General features: G+C 40.5%; 2 protein-coding genes across 4 annotated transcripts; both read left to right on the top strand.

The window, feature by feature from the left end:
* The first annotated feature begins 874 nt into the window (after positions 1-874).
* On the top strand, positions 875-12,459 carry LOC148096634 (major histocompatibility complex class I-related protein 1-like). Of its 3 annotated transcripts, none has more exons than XM_087834729.1 (5): positions 875-942; positions 3,145-3,414; positions 7,787-8,065; positions 11,016-11,318; positions 11,621-12,459. In XM_087834729.1, exons 2-5 carry the CDS (start codon positions 3,207-3,209, stop codon positions 11,650-11,652), a joined length of 822 nt encoding a protein of 273 aa, XP_087690855.1. In that variant the 5' UTR covers positions 875-942; positions 3,145-3,206; the 3' UTR covers positions 11,653-12,459. The 3 variants fall into 3 exon arrangements, with proteins under 3 accessions (XP_087690855.1, XP_087690854.1, XP_087690853.1); XM_087834728.1 differs by lacking the exon at positions 875-942 and adding an exon at positions 2,207-2,346; XM_087834727.1 differs by lacking the exon at positions 875-942 and having other exon boundaries at positions 3,030-3,414.
* A 1,716-nt stretch (positions 12,460-14,175) lies between these two features.
* On the top strand, positions 14,176-15,847 carry LOC148096633 (uncharacterized). The gene is made up of 3 exons (XM_087835472.1): positions 14,176-14,947; positions 15,079-15,215; positions 15,362-15,847. The coding sequence occupies exons 1-3, from the start codon at positions 14,833-14,835 to the stop codon at positions 15,845-15,847; spliced, it is 738 nt and encodes a 245-aa protein (XP_087691598.1). The 5' UTR covers positions 14,176-14,832.
* Positions 15,848-18,336: the final 2,489 nt, after the last annotated feature.

The raw sequence follows: 18,336 nt of genomic DNA, 5'->3' as shown, positions 1-18,336 counted from the left end.
CGTCTGTTACCCACTAGCTTCATAGCTAGCCGGGGGCAAGGCTCACTAGAGCCCGTGAGAACACCGGACTCAGGCAAATCGTTTTCAAACCCACTGCGGTCTTTCGCTACTCAGGTTAAACATATATAAGTCACTTAGATAACTTAAAAATGTTATTGTTTGGCTTTTTTTTAGTATTTTATTTGTTCCTGAGTAAATCGGTTAGGCTGAGAATAAAGTTATAGTTTTTACACAGCTGAATAAACGTCAAGCAGACAACTGATTATCAGAAGTGTGAGATGCTCGAGAATATACTCCGGTGTCCCGTTATATTTTAGATAACAATGAGTTTATTAAACTTCACCGAAACAATCTGCAAATTTCATTCAAATTTAATAAACTATCATCTTGTCTTTATTTTTAGTTAGCACATACCTTAAACACTTAGAGCTGTAAGCTAATGATAGTTATATGAGAGCAGATGCATGCTGGTGCAATAAGCTGTACGCTGTACATCCAATGGATGCATGATCTGATTAGTCGACTAATTGCAAAAATAATCGGTGACTAGTCGACTATCAAAATAATCATTTGTGGCAGCCCTAGTTGAAAACGTGTTTTCCGACAATGTTTGCTCTGTGGTAAAATTAGCGATATTTGACTGCCCTGTTGATCTCATTGAAATGTATACAGCCTATTTAAAATCTAAAACTTAACATTGTCCGTAGCCTGCTGTTGTTACCACTGTCCTGTTTGAAATGTAATGAGAGAAACTGGTTATTTTGCCATATGTGCATGTGCCGATATTGAACCCAAGGTACTAACTAGCTAACTGACTGGATGCCCATTAACCTTATAACTCCTGTTGTGTGTGTGTGTGTGTGTGTACAGATTGTCAGTCCAAAGAGGGAGAGAAGAAAAAAGGGGAACATGAGGACAAAGTACAAGATCAGGAAGTACCAGGTAAGAAAACAGACAGGGAGTACTAACAGGCAAAACAGTAACTGTTTAACTGGCAAAGAAAAAGAAAGACAAACAACTAATACAAACAACTCATACAATCTGGAAGTTGTGTTCCCCCTTTATTAAAGCTGCTATACAGAATCTGCAAAACAAACTGGTTTGTCAGCCCTGGCACTGCATTACCATATTGAGCTTCAGTCAGAGGAAGTCACGGTTGCCAAAGACTTTATAAAGCTCAAGAGTGAGGCTGGTGCCATTCCAGATATGTTAACATTGTACAATCTTCTGGATAATCAGATCTTCCCCAAACTGAAAACTGTTATTCAGGTTGCCCTAACAAACCCAGTTAGCAGCTGTAGCTGTGAAAGGTCTTTTAGTGTCTTGAGTCAGCTCCATACCTGGCTGAGAAGGACCATGGGTCAAAGCAGACTCCAGCACCTGGCTGTGATGTCAGTTGAGAAAGAGATGCTTGAGAGACTTGACCACCAAAATGCGATAGACAGATTTACCAACCTCAAGGTGAGGCGACATAGGTTAAAAGAAAAGAAAAAATCTGCAGAGCCATAGTAGTATCTGCAGTAAAGATATTTTCATACATTGTATACATTGTACCAAAGGCCAAGTGTCTCCATTTTCTAATAATATTTTGTATATTTCAAGGACTCTTCTATTTTTGGAGTGTATTTTTTATGTATCTGTGTTGTATTATACATACACTTTAGAAGTGAATCTCTGTCCAAAAAATGCACACAGTTTACTTTTTACTCACTATGAGCATCATTTATCATTTTCCCCAGTAATTAAGGTTAGGATATGTATTTTTTTTAAAAATTCCAATCCATTCTTCTTTGGCAGCATTTTAATAACCTTGATCAGATTTGATGGTTTTGTTACAGACTTTTCAAAAAAGTGTTTTGCTATTCTTTCAAAAATGTGGGGATTAAATTGTGTTAAAATGTACAAAACAGTGATGTCATGTTTTGTGACGAGGACCCAGGCACAGAGAGACTTGATGAATTTAAGAAACTTATGATTTAATAAAGAAATTTGCAGACTTACACAGAGAGGGTAAAATTATGATGACTGATAATGGAGATGAAGACAACAGACGATGAGGACAGGGAGGAACAGGGGTTTAAATGCACCAAGGAGGCAGTCAGACAGAACTCGGGACAACTGGAGGCATTTAGGGATGCAGGGACTGAGAGAGATGGGGAAGAAGTCTCATTGTGATGAGTAAAGTTTACCTTGCCTGGATGGGCAGCTCTCTGGGTGCTCAGCACCCCCAAAGCTCTGATCCTAGAATCGCCCCTGTTTTCAAGGTCTGAAAATCCTGGAGCTTTAACCATACAGAAAGGATGAAGTTATTTATGTTGCTTCTCTTCTGCCCTGCTGTATTTGCAGGTAAAAAAAACCCATTTAATCAAATCTGTAAACAGCAGCATATATGTTTTGCTTTTGTAGGTAGTTCATAGACTCAGTATCAATGCTCATTTAATCATTTTATGAGAATATAAAACAGGACAAATATATATTTTATCATGTGTATGAATTTTACTGGTGTCACAACTCTTTTTCATTACTATCATAAATGATACAGATGAAAAGGTTTGATGTAAAAAGTGTGAAAGAAGTCAGGTTTTCTTATATAAAAGGTTCAAATCAGATTTATCTCATTAAAGTAGTTTTTCAAAGATTTAGGCTGATTATTATCAATATTTTTGTAGTTCAGAAAAGGGAAAACTTTTATTTTCTTTACTCACACTGGTTTATTATTTACCTATCAGTTAGTCAGAGTCCATTGGAACCAAATATGCCGTAGAGGTGGTTTCACTCAGCAGCCAATCACATTGACATGCCCTCTGATCCCAGTAGTCTGTGATATTTGATTGTGAAATGTAAATAAATTGTTTGTATATTTGCACTTATGTCTTATTTTGAAAAAAGCCAATTTAATACTCCAGTTAACTAATAACTTCATCCACATCTTTGTCAAAATATAAATAAGGTTAAGATTTTCTTCACACACACACACACACACACACACACACACACACACACACACACACACACACATCACTTTTACTGATTCTCATACAAGAATGTGTTCACCAAATCATACTGAATGCATCATGTTTCACATTATATTCGTATGTTTCATTGACTTATTTACTAACAATATAAACATTTTTCGCCCCACAGAGAGACACTCACTGAAGTATTTCATCACTGCATCTTCTGGAAACCCAAACATCTCAGAGTTTATGGGTGTTGGGATGGTTGATGGCATTGAGATGGGTTACTGTGACCTCAGAAACAGGATATTGGAAATAAAACAGGACTGGGCGAAGAAAATACTAGACAAAGACCCTCGGCAGTTACAGTATTACACTCATGTGTGCTTTGAGAATCTGCCACCCTTCTTCACAGATACAATGTCCACTGTGAAGCAGGATTTCAACCAAACTGGAGGTGTGATATTTTATGTTATTCCTTACACCAGTCAGGACAAATTATACAAATACCTACACAAAAGTGATTTAAGTAAATTATTATTTTTTTTTTACATTTTGTAATTAAAGATCTAAAGTCTTAAATATTTACTTCTCTACGGAGCCCCGCAGGGGACATGGGAGAAAAAAAAATTAAGACGGACTTTTGCGAGATCTCGCAAAAGTTTTACGAGATCTCGCAAAACAAACTCGGGATCTCGCAAAACTTTTGCGAGAGCTCGCAAAAGTTTTAGCCGCATTCTTCCCATTAGCTTGAAGCTAACGGGAGGTCAAGACCTACTACAGCCGGGAGGAACACCGCTTTCCCGGCACATCGTGCCTCGACCTCCCGGTCGGCTTCGAGCCAGCATCCGAAGAATGCGGCTAAAACGTTTGCGAGATCTCGCAAAAGTTTTGCGAGATCCCGAGTTTGTTTTGCGAGATCCCGAGTTTGTTTTGCGAGATCTCGCAAAAGTTTTGCGAGATCCCGAGTTTGTTTTGCGAGATCCCGAGTTTGTTTTGCGAGATCCCGAGTTTGTTTTGCGAGATCTCGCAAAAGTTTTGCGAGATCCCGAGTTTGTTTTGCGAGATCCCGAGTTTGTTTTGCGAGATCTCACAAAAGTTTTGTGAGATCCCGAGTTTGTTTTGCGAGATCTCGCAAAAGTTTTGCGAGATCCCGAGTTTGTTTTGCGAGATCCCGAGTTTGTTTTGCGAGATCTCGCAAAACTTTTGCGAGAGCTCGCAAAAGTTTTAGCCGCATTCTTCCCTTTACCTTGAAGCTAACGGGAGGTCGAGACCTACTACAGCCGGGAGGAACACCGCTTTCCCGGCACATCGTGCCTCGACCTCCCGGTCGGCTTCGAGCCAGCATCCGAAGAATGCGGCTAAAACGTTTGCGAGATCTCGCAAAAGTTTTGCGAGATCCCGAGTTTGTTTTGCGAGATCTCGCAAAAGTTTTGCGAGATCCCGAGTTTGTTTTGCGAGATCTCGCAAAAGTTTTGCGAGATCGCGAGTTTGTTTTGCGAGATCTCGCAAAAGTTTTGCGAGATCCCGAGTTTGTTTTGCGAGATCCCGAGTTTGTTTTGCGAGATCTCGCAAAAGTTTTGCGAGATCCCGAGTTTGTTTTGCGAGATCTCGCAAAAGTTTTGCGAGAGCTCGCAAAAGTTTTAGCCGCATTCTTCCCATTAGCTTGAAGCTAACGGGAGGTCGAGACCTACTACAGCCGGGAGGAACACCGCTTTCCCGGCACATCGTGCCTCGACCTTCCGGTCGGCTTCGAGCCAGCATCCGAAGAATACGGCTAAAACGTTTGCGAGATCTCGCAAAAGTTTTGCGAGATCCCGAGTTTGTTTTACGAGATCTCGCAAAAGTTTTGCGAGATCCCGAGTTTGTTTTGCGAGAGCTCGCAAAAGTTTTAGCCGCATTCTTCCCATTAGCTTGAAGCTAACGGGAGGTCGAGACCTACTACAGCCGGGAGGAACACCGCTTTCCCGGCACATCGTGCCTCGACCTTCCGGTCGGCTTCGAGCCAGCATCCGAAGAATACGGCTAAAACGTTTGCGAGATCTCGCAAAAGTTTTGCGAGATCCCGAGTTTGTTTTGCGAGATCTCGCAAAAGTTTTGCGAGATCCCGAGTTTGTTTTGCGAGATCCCGAGTTTGTTTTGCGAGATCTCGCAAAAGTTTTGCGAGATCGCGAGTTTGTTTTGCGAGATCTCGCAAAAGTTTTGCGAGATCCCGAGTTTGTTTTGCGAGATCCCGAGTTTGTTTTGCGAGATCTCGCAAAAGTTTTGCGAGATCCCGAGTTTGTTTTGCGAGTTCTCGCAAAACTTTTGCGAGAGCTCGCAAAAGTTTTAGCCGCATTCTTCCCATTAGCTTGAAGCTAACGGGAGGTCGAGACCTACTACAGCCGGGAGGAACACCGCTTTCCCGGCACATCGTGCCTCGACCTCCCGGTCGGCTTCGAGCCAGCATCCGAAGAATGCGGCTAAAACGTTTGCGAGATCTCGCAAAAGTTTTGCGAGATCCCGAGTTTGTTTTGCGAGATCTCGCAAAAGTTTTGCGAGATCCCGAGTTTGTTTTGCGAGATCTCGCAAAAGTTTTGCGAGATCGCGAGTTTGTTTTGCGAGATCTCGCAAAAGTTTTGCGAGATCGCAAGTTTGTTTTGCGAGATCTCGCAAAAGTTTTGCGAGATCCCAAGTTTGTTTTGCGAGATCCCGAGTTTGTTTTGCGAGATCTCGCAAAAGTTTTGCGAGATCCCGAGTTTGTTTTGCGAGATCTCGCAAAAGTTTTGCGAGATCCCGAGTTTGTTTTGCGAGATCTCGCAAAAGTTTTAGCCGCATTCTTCCCATTAGCTTGAAGCTAACGGGAGGTCGAGACCTACTACAGCCGGGAGGAACACCGCTTTCCCGGCACATCGTGCCTCGACCTTCCGGTCGGCTTCGAGCCAGCATCCGAAGAATACGGCTAAAACGTTTGCGAGATCTCGCAAAAGTTTTGCGAGATCCCGAGTTTGTTTTGCGAGATCTCGCAAAAGTTTTGCGAGATCCCGAGTCTGTTTTTGCTAGAGCTCGCAAAAGTTTTAGCCGCATTCTTCCCATTAGCTTGAAGCTAACGGGAGGTCAAGACCTACTACAGCCGGGAGGAACACCGCTTTCCCGGCACATCGTGCCTCGACCTCCCGGTCGGCTTCGAGCCAGCATCCGAAGAATGCGGCTAAAACGTTTGCGAGATCTCGCAAAAGTTTTGCGAGATCCCGAGTTTGTTTTGCGAGATCTCGCAAAAGTTTTGCGAGATCCCGAGTTTGTTTTGCGAGATCCCGAGTTTGTTTTGCGAGATCTCGCAAAAGTTTTGCGAGATCCCGAGTTTGTTTTGCGAGATCTCGCAAAAGTTTTGCGAGATCCCGAGTTTGTTTTGCGAGATCCCGAGTTTGTTTTGCGAGATCTCGCAAAAGTTTTGCGAGATCCCGAGTTTGTTTTGCGAGATCTCGCAAAAGTTTTGCGAGATCCCGAGTTTGTTTTGCGAGATCCCAAGTTTGTTTTGCGAGATCTCGCAAAACTTTTGCGAGAGCTCGCAAAAGTTTTAGCCGCATTCTTCCCATTAGCTTGAAGCTAACGGGAGGTCGAGACCTACTACAGCCGGGAGGAACACCGCTTTCCCGGCACATCGTGCCTCGACCTCCCGGTCGGCTTCGAGCCAGCATCCGAAGAATGCGGCTAAAACGTTTGCGAGATCTCGCAAAAGTTTTGCGAGATCCCGAGTTTGTTTTGCGAGATCTCGCAAAAGTTTTGCGAGATCCCGAGTTTGTTTTGCGAGATCTCGCAAAAGTTTTGCGAGAGCTCGCAAAAGTTTTAGCCGCATTCTTCCCATTAGCTTGAAGCTAACGGGAGGTCGAGACCTACTACAGCCGGGAGGAACACCGCTTTCCCGGCACATCGTGCCTCGACCTTCCGGTCGGCTTCGAGCCAGCATCCGAAGAATACGGCTAAAACGTTTGCGAGATCTCGCAAAAGTTTTGCGAGATCCCGAGTTTGTTTTGCGAGATCTCGCAAAAGTTTTGCGAGATCGCGAGTTTGTTTTGCGAGATCTCGCAAAAGTTTTGCGAGATCCCGAGTTTGTTTTGCGAGATCCCGAGTTTGTTTTGCGAGATCTCGCAAAAGTTTTGCGAGATCCCGAGTTTGTTTTGCGAGATCCCGAGTTTGTTTTGCGAGATCTCGCAAAAGTTTTGCGAGATCGCGAGTTTGTTTTGCGAGATCTCGCAAAAGTTTTGCGAGATCCCGAGTTTGTTTTGCGAGATCCCGAGTTTGTTTTGCGAGATCTCGCAAAAGTTTTGCGAGATCCCGAGTTTGTTTTGCGAGATCCCGAGTTTGTTTTGCGAGATCTCGCAAAAGTTTTGCGAGATCTCGCAAAAGTCCGTCTTAATTTTTTTTTCTCCCATGTCCCCTGCGGGGCTCCATACTTCTCCACTGAATCCAGGAATCATCAAACCTTGTAGATGTGAACATACTTAAAACTGTGATAAAACAATCAGTTATAATCACTGTTGTTTGTCCTGCCCTTAACAATTGTATCTTAACAGTTGTTCTGATTCTTATAATTTGTCATCTAGATGTCTACTCCTGGGCTAAATTACTTTCTGTCTCTTGTCCTTCATCTTTTATTTTTGAGTTATCACATCAAGTTAATTTGTACATGTTACAGCATTTCAGCTAGCTTCTATTAGTCATGCTAATAAAAAGTTGACAGATCAGCTCAGATCTGAGCATAGCTCAAACCTTGAAGAATAGCAGTGATTCACCAAATGAGTAATATTAACAAGTTCATTTTAGTGAGTGTTTTCTTTCTCTTTCTCCAGGTGTCCACTTTTTACAGAGGATAGATGGCTGTGAATGGGATGAAACCACTGGCAAGGTGACCGGATTGACGCGTTATGGGTATGATGGAGAGGACTTTATCGAGCTTGATCTAAAGACACTGACATGGATCACACTGAAACCAGAGGCTGTCAATACCAAAATAAGATGGGATGCTGAGAGAGCTGAACTGAGAGACACTCAAAACTTTCTCACTGTGGTTTGTCCAACTTGGCTGAAGACAGTTTGGAAGACTGCAAGAAGTTCCCTGCAGAGAAAAGGTCGAATTGCATGACCCAAAGCATTTTCATGGATGCATTATTTTTATATTATATGCAGTAGTTTATGTTGAAATATATTTATAAAAAATAGTTATCTCTGAAAAAAAATGTGTAGGTTGACTATTACATCCTCAGCCTAGACTTAACAGGTTTGTAATTTTCCATTCTTTCCAATCCCAAGATTCCTGAACAAAGTTTAAACAACAGTTCTCAAACCTATACTAACAACCAAAAAGCAGGAGAAAAAGGATTTCAACACAAAGAGCTTCTCATTCCCTTTAGTTTCTAGATTCTGATCATACTGCCTACACAAACATTTAATTCAACATTTACAACATTTGCTGGCTCACTTTGCCTCCCAAAGAGATATGGAGAGGTAAAGGGGGATGTCATACAGATGCTACAGACAGGTAAAAAATAAAAGTAGCAGTAACGAGTAAAGCACAAAGGACATGGAGAGCACCAGAAGGTCACACAGAAGGTGAAACAGTGTGAAACCTGTGAGGCTCAGAGAGAAGACTATTGCTGTGTCCCATTTCAGGGTCTGCACGCTTGAAGTACGCATTTTAAGTGCGATTACGTCACCGCCACGCGACGACGGCTGTCCCAATTCGAAGTGTACTTCAAATGCATACTTCAAATGCATACTCCAAATGCGCCGTCAATTACCCCAAATATCAAGCGTGGTCCGGTGCACGCTTCGTGGTCCCATATATCCCACAATTCATAGCGCGGCGGTGGGTGTGTATAATTTTGCCGCAAAATATGGCAGAAGGGAGCGGCCAAGAGTGAACTGTCAAAAGTAAGTACTGAACATGACGTCACTTAATTATGTGCAAATGTTTAATAACGAAGAACATTAAAACATTGCTGTTGGCCACATATCGGCAAAGTTATGTGACATATATATATATATCATAATAATCTGACAATACTATAATATTGGCCATATTATATTTACATTACCACAGTGAGATGATTTTAGTCTCATGAACAACATTAGCTAATTATTATTTACTAGCTAATCTTAAATGACTGTTCAGTACAGAAATGAAGCCCAACAATCATGTTTTACAGTCCTGTGGTCTCAGCCTCAGATACTCAACTAATCAAAGTGATGTCATGACAAAAATGATTGACCAACAAAACATTTTTTCTCCTTCATTTATGTCACACAATCTCGTGTTTCTCGCGGTTAGTATCATGGTTGCTAGGCAACCTGAACAGCGCGACGAAGGCTAGACCGTCCCATTTCACAAGCCTCTCACTTCCTCACTTCTCGTACTTATAGTACGCACCGTACGTAGTGCGCGTACTTCAAGCGTGCAGACCCTGAATTAGGACACAGCATATATCCACACAGTGTGGAGTGAACTCAGGTGAAACCAGTGAGGGTGTGGCAGACAATCACACAGGAGGGAAACTAGACACAGGTGCAGACAATCAGCAAATCAGAGGTGGGAAGTAAAGCCACAGGAGACAGGCAACCCTACTTTTCACGTTTCCAGACTGAAACTGATTGACTCGACCGACTCGTCCCGTTGTGTCTTACTCCCAATAAAGATCTCAGGGGAGCAGAAGCAGCAGGCATTTATCAATATAAAAAATCCTTCACCCAAAGCCTCATTTTAATTTGATAACAGTTGAATGTAACATGTGGAACAACTGTATCATAAACAGTTTTATTATAGCACAACCTCAGCTCTATTTCATCATCTCATGTGTAACAGAGCTTAGGCCATTTTCACAACTTGGCAGTGTGAAAAATGATCATACTGGAGAGGAGTGATGCACAGGTGGGGGCGAGAAATTTGCCCGAGTGTTTGGAATTTTTTGCTGAGGACTGTTACGCTGGTTTATATCAATCTGAACAGATTAATTGACGCTTATTTTGGATTGCAGACTTTGGATTTGGAAGCTGGAAAGTGGAGTCAGTGTGGGAGGGTTGGGCAGACTAACGTGATAGGGAAGGAGGTGGATAGCTATAACAGCAGTTATGGAGTTGAGCGATGAGGAGGTATATGGGAGTAATACAGAGGTAAATGAGCAGCAGGAGGTGGTGAGAGGAGGTGGATACTGGAGGGCCAATGACAGAAAGAGAAACAAGGAGAAGGAGGCTAGGCTGGAAGGTAGAGACAGTAAGAGTTGGGAGGATGTGGTGAAGAAGCCACAGCCAGAGCTTCCAGGGTAATGGAGAAAAACAGGTGGAAAAGGCGACAAAGCTTGCGAGTGTAGGAAAAGTCAAAGTATAAAGAAGTGTGAAAGTTGGAGTGCAGAGAGTGAGTGGGAGTAAGGAGATGATAACAGGAGTCCCCTTTAGTGTTAACACAGCAGAAATAGTCTAAGCTTGCGTAACTGTGGAGTACAAAAAGAATGATAAGAGGATCAGAGAAACATGTAGGTGGAGCTTAATGTTAAGGATGCAACATAAAAACTGTATTTAGTGTTTATAAAGTATAAATGTGAGGAAATGTCTCAAGACCTATAAAGTGGTTGAGTTTCGGCACCTTGCCGAAGCACGTGGAGGCAAGAGAAGGTCTTCAGGATGTGGAGATCATGAATGGAAAATGTGGGGCTGGCCTCAAACCAAAATGCTTGAACAGTGGAGGGGAAGGTAGTGCTGCCTACTGAGGATGTGAGACGATGAAGCAAGAGGCCGATTTCCAACATTGGACAACCTTAAACCCATTTCTTTTGTTTTGGTACCTCCCACCAGAGGTCCAACTGGAGCTGTGGAGCCAGCAGGTGTTTAACAAAATAACACATTTCTGTTTCATAGCCTCAAGTTAAAGTAATGTCAGTTAAATATGACGTGTGGAAATACTGCAAATTGCGTTTTTCCTTAACTGTTCGCATTTCCTTTCCTTACTTGTTTTTCTTTCTCAACTTTCAATACTACTTTCATCCACGTTCACTCACTCTACACAACTTCTATCTTCCTCCTCTCCAGTTCTTCCATCAGTGTCTCTCCTCCAGAAGACTCCCTCCTCTCCAATCAGCTGCCACGCTACAGGTTTCTATCCTGGCAGAGCTGTGATGTTCTGGAGGAAAGATGGGGAGGAGATTCATGAAGATGTTTATCTTGGAGAAATCCTTCCCAACAATGATGAGACCTTCCAGATGAATGCTGACCTGAGCATATTATCAGTCACACCTGAAGACTGGGGAAGGTACGACTGTGTCTTTCAGCTCTCTGGTGGTGAGAACATCACCACAAATCTGAATGAAAGCATTATCAGGACCAACTGGAAAGGTGAGAAAAACATATTTGAGTAAATTAGTTTGTTGATACTGTGGATTGTTAAATGTGAGGCTTGAATCGTTCTTCTTTTTTTATTATTATTATTACTTTGGGAATAACTGATGGAGATCCAAGCTGGGCTGGAAAATATGTACATTCTTCGAGGCTGTTAATGCTGTTAATATTCTTAAGATTAAGAAAAAAACGTATTTTTTTAGTCTGTGAATTAAAAAAAGTTTCACTAATGTTTCATACAAAAGCCATTCCACGATCAGTGGACTAACTGAAATTGTTTTATTTTTTTAACCCTCCAGCTCCTGTCAGTGTCACTGAACTCTCTGTGTGACTGAATCAACATCACGTAGACAAACACAGCACCCTACAATCGATGATACACCCCTCCAGTTAGACAAGTTTAGGGAACCGAAGATTCATGGTTATTTTATTAGTGATTTTTCTACATAACAGTTTTTAAATTTCTAGTAATTTTTAATACCATCATATAATCATTCAGTTGTTACTGAAAGAGACAAGTCAGAATCTGTAATATCCATTGCAGTCAAATTAATCTATTTCATCCATATTAACAACTTTTAGTAGTTTTCAGTTTGAGTTTCAGAACTCAGAAACATCAAACTGTCCCGTCTGTCTCCAACACTGCCTGTTCTCCTGTGTGGGTATTAAAAGGTCGCTCTACATTTATTATGTTCTTAAGTGTCAAACCACAGCCTGACCCACTGCTTTCAGCTGGATCAGCTGGCCAAAGGTTTTTGGCAGTGTCATGCAACTCTTTGCTTAAAGTTGTTTTATTTTCCAATAAAATGAATTTATGATTCCCCCCCCCCAATATTTACCAGAATGTTATGAGTGTATATCTGTGTCACGAGTGTGTATCTCAATAATGATATGCAGATGAGATGCAATTATGCCCCTTCTGGCTGCCTTGATAATTATTTTATTCAACTTAATGTCAAATATGACAAACTTGCAATCGTTTTCAAAATTTAGTGAAAATCATCAGCCAGAAAAATGTGATGGAAATCAGGGATTTTGGGGGGGATGCTGTCCTGTGTTTTGTTGCTCACATAAAAATGGCGTTCAGTCATGTTTCATTCAAATACAAATAAATAAAAATGATAAATCTTTTAACTACTTTATTTGTTTTCTTTATTGACTTTTTTTTAAAGCTCTATTAAAATGTTTGTAGAAGCATTAAGGGATAAACTGCAAATACACAACCTTATCAATTTTTGTTCAATTTTCTAAAAAAGAAAAAAAGACAGAAAGATGTTTATCATCGTAAAGAAATGAACGCCCTTGATATATTTTTAAGAAAAAAAAATGTAAAAATAATTTTGTAGAACAGGTTAAATGTTGTTGTTAGGCCTTAAATCCACATATCAGACACTGATCAACAAACGTGTTTTGTGTTGTGTGAACTTTAGACTTTTTTTTAAAGAGCTTTTTTCTCTTTTAGAACAAAACAAATATTTGGACATTGTGTGGGTTTTTTATGCAGTAAGTGCCTATGTGATGATTTCTTTATAAATGCACACAAAATGTCACATGCATGGTTAAATGTCCTCAGCACTGCTGTAGGTGAACGAGGCAGCCGATCATATGCATGTAGTTAAGCTCTTTCCCAGAAGGCGTCACTGCTGAGCTTTCTAACAGCGGAGGCATTGATTAAAGCTCAGCCGGAAAATGACACTTTGTACACACTGATCCAAGACCCCTTTGAGCAGGCACGTGCAGAGGGGGGGGGCTAGAGGGGCTTGAGCACCCGCCCCTTTCCTGATGGGTGCCCAAAGTGCCCTTTTGTTGCGGCAACTTTTTAAAAAAAATTATTTATTCTTTTTAATGTGTGTGTGCGTGCGGAGTCCTGTCTGTGCCCCTCAACAATAATATTTAACTATTAATCACAGTTTTGCTAAATAAAAGGATCTGGCTTGCATCAGTCACACGATCACATTTAACCAATGATCGCCCTTGACGGCAGAACGCGCTGGTTACGAGCCGGGAACGAGCTCACAAAGAGCATGTGCAATTTTTTGCGGTCCGGAGCTGTAGGAGAAACACAAGTTAACTCAGAGACACAGACTGATGCGACAAAACCAGTAAGCAGGTGTACAGCGTACACTGTAGTCTAAAGCACACAGGAGTATTAGCTTATTACGGACACGTTGGTAAGTTGTCTTGTTGCAACTGACGAACTGAAACAAACGAGCGTGCTATGTGTGCAACAGCGCAACAAACATTACCTGTCCTTTTATTAACCGCACAAGTAGTGCTGGTCATAGCTGCTGGCTACCTGTGTAAGGCTGTCATGGGTCTGTAGCTCTGTCACCGTTTTAGGGAACATATTTAGTTTTAAAGTTTTTAGAACATATTTAGTTTTAAAGTAAGTTACAGAGCTTTTCCTGCCTTTCTGGAAGGATTATATTTCACTAAAAACGATCTAATATGCATGTCCACATAATTATGCATTATTATAATTATAATATATTAAAAAACACATTTATTTTAAAGAACATACATTAAGAAGCAGATTATATTAGAGTTATATTTTAAATAAGACAAAATTTGGATTTTACAGCAGTAAAATTATTGTATCTCTACAGTTTAAAAATGTAATAAGCTTTGCCCCTGCACAGAGTGGATAGTGAAACAAATGGAATCATCATAAATACATTATTTCATATTTATTACTTCCCCCTCCTCATTGCTTTATTATTGTAGCTCTAGTAATAAATAATAATGTAAGGATTCTGAATCAGCACCATGATGCCCATAGTATATACAGTATTCTGAAGAAGGTCTAAAATGTCACTGTGCGTGCGTGCATGTGTGTGTTTTATTTAGATGGATTTTTAAAAAAAAATATTACTCATGATATAACATTGTTCAGACATGGCTGGTAAGGACATGAGGAGGAAACAGTAGGAGCTGTGTGAGGCTACTAAAGGCAGTGCTATAACATTTTTCTGTCATCATTTTATTATAGATTAAGTGCAAGAGTTGTTAGGTGTGGATAATTAGATTATAGTTTATTGCAATAGCAAGTTGTGCCTTGTTCTCAGATAGACAGCAAGTGGAGAGTGATATATGAAATGATGGGATGGAAGGAAGAAGAGAAGCAAAGAGTGATTCACAGGCAGAGCCTAATTTATTTCTCACAGTTTTTTGTGTCCTTATGGTTCCAAGCGCTGTCACCAATCTTTGCATTTTGTTGTTATCTCATGATACTTGTTTAATCAGCTACCATCTCTCCTATGGACTTTTTAATGTTTACAGTCTCAGATCAACACAGCCCTGTGCTTCCCATATTAGATTCTTGATGAATGTGTGTTGTTGTTATTCAGCCTGGTTCAATGTGCCCCTTTTTAACTTTGAGCACCCGCCCCTTTAAACCTCTCTGCACGGCCCTGCCCAACAAGGTATGTACATTTCTACAGAAGATGTAGTTTCATAATACTGATGGTGCAATACAATTCATGTTAAGCTGTCTTTACTTTTGTACAAGGTGATGTTTTTGCTGTGTGCCAGGGAGCTGGGATATAACAACAACACCTCATCCATGCTTAGGCACTACAGAGCTTTACATGAGAATAAGGGGAACACCGATTGTGGAGCAAGACCAGGTGAGCCATCAAATGCCATGATAATATAGCATGCTGTAATGTTACTAAATGATATAACAATATTATACAACTGTTATAAGTTACGTGTGTGATATTTATATCTGTGCTTTGTTTTTGTTGTCTTTCCTCAGGAGAACAATCTCAAATAGATGAAGACCTGGTTAGCATGGTGATCGAGGACTCCCAGCCATTTAGCATTGTGGAGGACAAAGGATTTAAAAGATTTGTTAAATCATTAAATCCTAGCTATGTTCTCCCCACTAAAAAGGTCATAAAAGCAGTGAAAATTTAGTTTTTACAGAATAAAATGTGAACAGGCAGGATTGAGGCTCAAAGCCTCAGTGTGTAGCTACACTACACTCTGCTTCACAGCCACGTCGTACTTTTAAACAAAATGTTTTTTCTTTCCTTTAGGCCCTGAAAGTCATGGTGGAGGCCAGGTACCAGGAGATGAAGGAGAAAGCTAAGGCCAGCACTGAGAAGGCAGCAGCTGCGAGTCTGACATCAGATATGTGGACCTCCATCAACACAGAGGCCTATCTTGCAGTCACCTGCCATTTTGTTGATGAGTCCAGCACATTAAACACCGTTGTTTTAGGAGTGCAATATTTTCCTAATGCATACACTGCAGAAAATATTGCACAACTGAAAGGCTCACTCAGGGGCGATTCTAGAATCAGAGCTTTGGGGGTGCTGAGCACCCAGAGAGCTGCCCAGCCAGGCAAGATAAACCTGTCTCTGTCAGTCCCTGCATCCTTAAATGTTGTCCCGAGTTCTCTCTGTCACTTTGGTGCATTTAAACCCTGTTCCTCCCTGTCCTCATCGTCTGTTGTCTTCATCTCCATTATCAGTCATCATAATTTTACCCTCTCTGTGCAAGTCTGCAAATTTCTTTATTAAATCACAAGATTCTTAAATTCATCACGTCTCTCTGTGCCTGGGTCCTTGTCACAAAACATAACATCACTGTTTTGTACATTTTAACACAATTTAATCCCCACATTTGTGAAAGAAAAGCAAAACACTTTTTTGAAAAGTCTGTAACAAAACCATCAAATCTGATCAAGGTGATTTAAATGCTGCAAAAGAAGAATGGATTGGAATAAAAAAAATACATATCCTAACCTTAATTACTGGGTGAGAATAATGAATGATGCTCATAGTGAGTAAAAAGTAAACTGAGTGCATTTTTTGGACAGAGATTCACTTTTAATGTGTATGTATAATATAATACAGATACATCAAAAACACTCCCACAACAGAATAAATTATTACAAATAAATTATTACATAATATTAATAAAAACTATAAAAATGGACGCAACCTTGCATGTGGTAGAATGTATACAATGTATGAAAACATCTTTACTGCAAATGCTAATTTTACTAATTTAATTATACTAATTTTGTGTTGTAAGATTTATGACTTTCATGCTTTCATAGTGGTACTTAGGAGAGCTTGAAATTTTTATCAGGTGGTACACACTGTAAAAAGTTTGAGAAACACTGATAAGGTAAGTGTATGTGTGCTTTTGGAAAACATTTAAAGCTGCTGTACAGAATCTTTGAAACAAGCTTAAAACATGTTTAGAAACAGAGCATCTGCTTCTCTTTACAGCTCCTCACTCCACCAGGGCTGTTTGGCACTTTCTGATAGTGTGCAAATGTGATGTATGTACTGCAGCAGTCATACAGACAACTGGACGGTCCAAAGGTTGGCCTACCTATTACTGGCTGAGGTTTTAGTAGAGTTGTGGCTGAACCACATAAAAATATATCATTAATTTTAATCTCCCCGATCCATTATAATGTTATGTTGGAATGTTGTTAAAGAGGGTTAAAATGTTTCAACCCAGTTTGTTTTGCAGATTCTGTACAGCAGCTTTAATATAGGGAGGACACAACTCCCTGATTGTGTGAGTAAAATCAGGTTTTTTCTCTTTGTCAGTTTAACAGTTTCTGTTGTGCCTGTCACTGTTCCCTGTCTGTTTTCTTACCTGGTTCTTCCTGACCTTGTACTTTCTCCTCACGTTCCCTCTTTCCTCTCTCCCTCTTTGGACTGACAATCATACACAAATAGATTAGATTAGATGAAAAATTTAATTAATATGAAAAAATACTATTAAGATCACTAATAAAAAAGTCCTCTCTCAATTTACTTTCAACCATAAGACAAATAACCAAACCACATGAACATCTAATAAAAGATATAAATATTGAAACACTGATCCAACATTATTCTTGATTGATGGATCATTTGATCTTACACTTTTACCTGAACGTGGCTCCTTTTTTTGAAAAAACTTCCTCATATCCATTATGAACTTGGCTGTCTCTCTGTACACAAACACACAAACACAAACACACACACACACACACACACACACAACAGGAGTTATAAGGTTAATGGGCATCCAGTCAGTTAGCTAGTTAGTATTCATTACAAACAGCACAGTGGTAACCAACAGTAGGCTACAGAGAATTTAAAGTTTCAGATTTTAAATAGGCTGTATACATTTCAATGTTAGCAACAGGACGGTGAAATGTCACACCAGACAGAATGTGAAATTTACTACAGAGCAGGACGGATTGTAGGGTAGCAAACATCATCAGAAAACACGTTTTCAACACTGCAGGTTACCTGGTGTAATGTTTTTCAGCTAAAAAGAAACATGGTCTGAATCCTACCAACTATATAAAGAGTAACTGAAGGTTAAATGCAGCTAACATGTCCTGTTTTAAGCCAGGCACTCACACCTCCTCTCCGTTGCGTCTCAGCCACCATTGCTCTGGCAGCAACAGCTCTAGAGTCAGAGCAGGGGAGAGTTGGAACAAACCATTTTGGGAGGGGGAGTTATCTATACTTTTGTTGTTAAAATGTTACGTCTCAAACAAGTACAGTACTGTATGCTTTTTATATTTTTAGTAGTGTGTCACACAAACAGCAAATATTGTCAAAAAAAGTAAGAAATCTTTGGGGGATCTCCAAACCCACCGCTTCACCACACACGTTCACATGCTCACATCCAAATATATTTTTAGATTTTTTTCTTTCTTTCTTTTGCACATACACAAATGAACACACATCCATATACACATATATACCCATGTACGCATGCATGTATGACACACATCCATACACACACGCATACACATTTAAACAGATGGGGGAAAAAAGTAGCTAAGCAGGTAGAGGCGGTTGGATGTTAAGGGGTGGAGCTATAAGTCTTTGTTTTTCTCTTTATTTCCTCTTGCTCCCTTCTTTCCCGTAATAGGTTTGATGTAATTTCAGACATTTAGACTTGATCTTCTGTAACGTGTAATTACAGCCAATTGGTGACCACAGAGTCTTAGTACAGCTGTCAGTTTATCTAGTTAATGTCTGTTAAT

The sequence above is a fragment of the Neolamprologus brichardi genome, chromosome 22 (genome assembly GCF_056152115.1).
Source record: "Neolamprologus brichardi isolate AB-2024 chromosome 22, ASM5615211v1, whole genome shotgun sequence".
In the NCBI taxonomy this organism is placed as follows: domain Eukaryota; kingdom Metazoa; phylum Chordata; class Actinopteri; order Cichliformes; family Cichlidae; genus Neolamprologus; species Neolamprologus brichardi.
The sequence above is the reverse complement of the archived record's forward strand: the minus strand, read 5'-3'. Positions and strand labels throughout refer to the sequence as shown.